Consider the following 6,138-nt stretch of genomic DNA (forward strand, 5'->3'; position numbering starts at 1 on the left):
GCCTTTTTTTTTTTTTTTTTTTTTTGGAAAGGCGAGGTCTGAAGGAATTTTAGTTCAAAGCAAGATTGTTTTCAAAAATAGCTTGTAGTCCTGAGGTGGATTTTTAGAACTGAGATTCAATGTAATATAATTGTATCAAGAGGGCCTTTTCTCAAGCATTCAGAGTTAGTGTGGCTTTGTGACAATTTTCCTGTACCAAGTATCAGTATCTTACTATTACAAGTTGTTTATCTTACTATTACAAAGGACTGTTACAAAGACCAGATTTTCTGTTGCAATTAGCTTGAGGAACGACTCGAACAGCATTTGGAGACCAACAGCTCTGAATATGAGACTTAACTTCCAGTGGACGTATCAAACTTTTTAAAACCTCTTAGTCTAATATTCCGTCCTTCAGTCAATACATAAAAAATGACCTGATTTGTATTTTTTTCTCCAAAAGTACTGGATACTTCAGAGGCCTTGCCGGTGTCAGTCAGAGCCGTTCAGCCTTTTTGACAATCAGAGCTGGTCTTTAGCCTCCTGCTTCATTATCCAGTTGCATGGCATGTGGGACAAGTGTGGAGACAACTGTATTACATGCAAATTAACCGAATATCTCCATCTTGTTTGCCCAAACAATTGGTGTTGAATTTAATTTAAAGATACTGCTGCAGCAATAATCTTCCTGCTTCTACCTTGTAATGCAGGACATGAATGCTACACGGCAAGAGGGAAATGATTTGATGAGGAAGGAAGTAACTGGAGTTGTGGTGGCATTTCCATATGAAGCTAATTTTGTGTATATAATCACACCCTTATGACTGTTACCCTAAATGCCAGGTTTGTTGTGGTCAAGAATATTAAATAGTGGTGTGAGACAGTTCCATTCTTTACCTTATTTCTGTGTTGGAGAGCCATTCGCTTTCTGTTCCCCTCTACATCTTCCTGCCGTTACCTGTGTGGTGGGTCTTGCTGCATTCCAGAGTGTCCGAGTCACAGGGCAGGCACAGACCCTTGGCACGGTGCTTCCTCCATCTGAATGTGTTGGGCTCTCCTGGGCTCCTGCAGCCACAAGGTGTTTGTGGTGGGGAAGGCAGAAAGCTGGTGACCCACCATCGCAGCAGAGGAATCAGCCTACTTGCAGGGCGGCTCCTGTGTTGTCTCCAGGCGTGGGCCATTGGCCGTGTTACTTTTCTGGGCACGCTGCAGGCAGCTTCTAGGTGTAGGAACATGGTTCTAGGTGGAACGTGCACAGTGCAGCTGCGGGTGAGTAGGGGCAGATGAGGTTTCCCATCCTGTGCCCATTGGCTTGAACATGTGGATTAGTGTTTAGAGCAGGGGGAACAAGTTGGTGTTGAGCTAGGTTCTGGTCCTGACCTGGTTCTGTTGGCCTCTTGCCCACAGCTCGGTTCTCCCGGTAACTTTTGCAAGTGTCGCTGAGAAGATACGTTGCTCTCCTGTATCTGAGGAAACAGATATCTTTTGCTGGTTTACTCAGCAACGTTGAAATAAAGCACTCCAATGGAGTATTTTTATGGGTTGTGTTGAGAAGCACAACAGGAGGTTTATGTACGTTTGCATGTAGGAGGGATTCTTATAAATGCCGTGTACAGCTGAAAGGTTTGATCAGCACATCACTACTATGGCAAGAGCGTGCAATGATCATTGTAAAGCTACAGCCAAGGCATTTTTTTTGATCCTTTAATTTCACTTTTCCACACAGGTCAGTGACCCGGTGGCAACAGAGTTCAGTCTAAATACTCAAATGTTTCTGCTGTCCAAAAAGGAACTTTGGATATCTGATGGATCAATGGGATTTGGAGAAGGAGCCGATGTAGCCTTTACCAAAGGTAAAAAGTCAATTTTCTATTCAGCATATTATGGAAGATAAAACAAGAACCACTTTTAACAAGAACTGAGTATGTATTTTACTAGTTTTATAACCCCTGCATGGTCTATGTATTTCCACTGCAGAAAAGTGAAATAGAGAAGCACTAAAATATGGTGTAATTTAGTGTAATTGAAACAGGCCTTGGTCCTGTTTATGGGCTCTGAGAGGAAAAGCATTCCAAAGGCAAGTGCAGAATTTCGGTGCATATATCTGAAACTGCATTTCTGAAAGCTCTTGCTCAGTTACTGCATAATCACATATTCCCCTCACTCTGGTTGTTTTGCTTTGAACCTGCCCACACTAGAACATTTTGCCCCATTTTAAGGGATCTAACTAATTTCAGTGTGTAGCTTATTCTAGTCAGAAATGCAGGAATTGAACACTTGTACACCTGAGGCTCCTTGACTTGGTCATGCAGCTGTTCTCGCTTGCAGACGGGATGCAGAATAACTGCAGCTGGCTTCAGCCAAGCCACTCAGACTCATGCTTGATTATGTTTTTTTGAGTTCTGGCCCAGGGCAGGTGCTCTCACACACTCTACTCACTCACTGACTGGAGCCATCGTCAGGTTCCAGGGAGACTCCTGGTAATGGCAGTATTGGGCCAGAAATAGTTTTGGTTTTAATTGGTCCCTTATTTGAATTATCAGTCTGAAACTCAAATGTCCTGTCAAGAACTTTATTTTGCTTAATATAATGCTATCAGGTTGGATAGTTCCTTATACATGAATATGGGTTGCCCTCTAGTGAAGAGAGGGGAAAAGCTTGCTTAAAAAAAGAGCAGCACTGGAAGAACCACACGTGAGTACGAATTGTAACAGAAAATAAGAGTAAAGCTCATGATAAATTAGTAGTAACAGCCATGGAACATCCTGTCTTCATGTGCAACGGGAAATACACTTAAAGCTAGGTAACTCCTGTCCTGAGAAATTTTAAAAACAATGGTTTGATAATAACTTGATTTAGTCATTTTAAATTGGTTGGTATAATGTAAAATGTGTTCATCTGTTTTACGAGGATCTGAAATCTATGGCCGAGTGATGGTGGATCCAGTTCAGAATCTCGGTGACTCCTTCAGCTGCAACATCGAGAAGGTGTTCCTTTGCACCGGCGCCGATGGGTACGTGCCCAAGTACAGCCCAAACAATCAGGAATACGGGTGCCTGGCTGACTCACCCTCCCTCTTATACAGATTCAAGATCCTGGTGCGTAAACAAAGAGTTACGGTAGCATGCATTTTTAGATCCCTGATTTCCATCCGCGTCTGGAAATACTAAACTTACTTCCTTTAGGATAAAGCTCAACCCGAGACACAAGCGAGAGCCTTCAGAAACATGGAGTTCCATGCTACATTAGCAGCTGATCACGCAGATGCTTTTCCTCTAGTAAAACAGCCTGGTTCTGATGGTTTTAGCCTGTCATCTGCTCCGCTCTTCCAGGTATGTTGGCTGATAAGGGTATCACAGAAATTCTTTCATCCTAAATGATGACTGAGGTGGAGAACAGAGCATGCAGGTAATCACGGGCACTGTGATAGTCAGCAACAGGCTTCAGCAGCGCATTTAGTTTGTTATTTCTCCAGCAGTGCGGAAACAATGACAGCGTTGCTTTCTAACCCTGAGCTACCCTCCTGCAGCCTTGCTGTTGTTGCAGACATGTACACCTGTGGCTGGGAGCAGAAGTCACTGGTGCAGCTTACCATGAGGGCCTTTTTACAGAGGAGAAAGCTAAGAAGTTAGACTTTATTTTCTTGCAATTGGTAAAAAAAAAAAAGGTAATTTGTTTGTATACCATAGGAAATAAAAATAAAAAAAAGAGAACTCTGCATCCTGCTTTAAGTCAGATTAATTCAAATTCCTGAAGTCTCTTTTTTTGTCTCCTGAAGTGGGGTGGTTCTTGCCTAAAGTAAGACTAGTGTTTTTTAGGTAAATGCGGTAGCCTTTCTGCATTAACACTAGAAAGAAATAGGCTCTCTTAGAACAAAGTTTATCTGCCCTACTTCAGCAGTCTGGGTTAAGAAAAGATTAATCCTATCTCCAAGTGCCTATTTCTGACGTTGACTTTAATTAGATCCATTTGGCAGCAAACTTGGGACATCTGTCTGGATGGATCTGATGCTTGGTGTTTTCCAGTTTATAGTAAATGGGCATGACAGAGTAGATCTCATTTGTTGGGCTTTTATGTGTTTAGTTGTTGCTGTTTTTTAAGGTGGCAGCTGGCCGAGAATGGTACATTCACACTATTTACACGGTCCGATCGAAGGAAAATGCACACAGGCACAATGGCAAAAGAAGTCTTGACTACCACCACGTGTTGTCCTCTGCTAAAGGAAGAGTCAGCAGCACAGCCTTTAAACGCAGCAGAAGAGCCAACCCGGACACCCCGGTCTTCATGCAAGACATTGGAGCAGATAAAAACAGGGGCACAAATATTCAGCATATTGCACTTGACCGTTCTGACAGAGCTGTCATCATCCAGAAAGACGTGGTCCCAGCCGGCGCGCCGCATCACAGGCCAGTTCTGGAAATCACAAGCAGGGACTCTGGAAACAGTATCGTATCCGTTAGCGGGGGCTTGACAGGACTGCTCTTTCTCGTCTGCATTGTAGTTGTAACTCTGTTTTTGTTGAAGCAGAGGAAACAGGCCCCTGCTGGGAAAAGCAAAGCGCCCATCAGCCACTCCCGCAGCAGTGACACTATGCCCACACGGCACAGCAGCAGCGACAGCTCAGAAGTCTAGCCAATTTCTTGGGTGCTCGACTTTTCACATATTATTTCACCAAAAAGCAGACTCTCGTATCTAGCTCTTGGCTGACTCCTTTGCACAGACCATTGGCTGCTCCGGTTCCAAAGCTGGTCCAATGATTTGTAATGGGCAGCTATTTCTGACAGGGTTGGTGTGTACTAGGTTCATGTGTGAGTGACTGACTTATAGAATTCAAGGTCATACTCCATGAATGGGAGTTGGTGCTTTTTTCTCTTCTTTTTTTTTTAAAAAAAAAACAACCCTAGTTTTGCTTTGATGTTTTGAATGTATGCAGCTGTAAATGTGCCTTATATCCACCATGAAAGATTGGTGCTTAGAAAGATACTGGGTTTAATTACATGTAACGGTATCTAGCTTTCATATAACTGGTTTGGGGTTTTGGGGTTTTTAAAATAATTATCGGGGGGGAAGGAAGAAGGTAGTAGTATTAGAATGGAAGCTAAGTAGTAGATGATGGTGTTCTTTTAAATGAGTGATACCAACAGTTTTGTCTCAGATTTTAATGAGGACCTCAGACATATGGACAGCGGTGGGAGACTCACACAGGTAAGGCTGTAATTGCAATTATCTGTAAGAAGGGGAGCATTACATGTGATCAATGCAAATTAGAACTATATTGTAAAGCCACACTAGAAAAATAGTATGTTAATGCTTAGGTGCTGGCATTACGTGCTTTCAAACATGCTTAAAAACACTCTGGTAGTTCAGCATAATTATGGCCACTCTCCCATAGTGTACGGTAATTGCCTATCTTCCTTTGCTTGATACAGCCATTATAGCATCAAAATACAGACAAATACTTCTAAAAGGTAGCTTTTTTGCCAGGTGGCACTGGGGGAACACACTTGTACCATCTAGAGCAAATACTTTGCTCTGTTTTTTTACTTCCACTTGGAAAAAGAAAAGAATTTTCTGTAAGTAGCAGGCTGCCATTGGGGAGATTAAGTTTAGTGCCTTTCTGCATACTGCACTTGAGAATTGTTAGCAGCTACTTAGTAAATCTTTCCCTTCTGCTTCCTCTAAAGGTTTTTATTTAGGGTAGTTGTAAACAAGCAAACATGGTTTATTGTGGTTTGGGTTTGTGATGGTGTTTGGGGTTTTTTTGTGAAAAGGGATGCTTTGCAAAGGGATGCTTTTAAAGTAAAGCTTCACCCATTTTTGTTTAGTGTAAGCAGTTAGACTGATGTCTTCTGCCATGACAGTTCAACTTGTAAAGTGTGGTGGATTTGCTGTTAACTGCTGTACAGACCACGTTCCTTTGACTTTTTGAAGAGCAAAGTATGGTCACTCAACCTGTTTTCAGCTGGTGTCTGCAAATCAGTCACCTGCAACTAGAAACTCATTAAGGTACTAGTAAGAACGGCGCTGCTGTACATGAAATCCACCTGAATTCTCAGCTTTTTCTTAAGTCTAGTTCTGCTTAAATGCTTAAGCTCCAAAAAGCTGATTTTTCTAGGGATGCATCTCTCCCTGTTTAAACAACACTGATGCCTTTTGATA

At 42.4% G+C, this 6,138-nt stretch overlaps 1 protein-coding gene across 1 annotated transcript in view; it reads left to right on the forward strand.

Annotated features, from left to right (window-relative positions):
- Positions 1-4,611, forward strand: part of LOC134516232 (FRAS1-related extracellular matrix protein 2-like) — a 67,992-nt gene extending 63,381 nt beyond the window's left edge. Inside the window, exons 22-25 of the mRNA XM_063336190.1 lie at positions 1,706-1,832; positions 2,890-3,077; positions 3,165-3,311; positions 4,081-4,611. Of these exons, the coding sequence (XP_063192260.1) occupies positions 1,706-1,832; positions 2,890-3,077; positions 3,165-3,311; positions 4,081-4,611 (993 nt within the window). The remainder of the gene's footprint in view (positions 1-1,705; positions 1,833-2,889; positions 3,078-3,164; positions 3,312-4,080) is intronic.
- Positions 4,612-6,138: the final 1,527 nt, after the last annotated feature.

The sequence above is a fragment of the Chroicocephalus ridibundus genome, chromosome 5, assembly GCF_963924245.1.
Source record: "Chroicocephalus ridibundus chromosome 5, bChrRid1.1, whole genome shotgun sequence".
Classification (NCBI taxonomy): domain Eukaryota; kingdom Metazoa; phylum Chordata; class Aves; order Charadriiformes; family Laridae; genus Chroicocephalus; species Chroicocephalus ridibundus.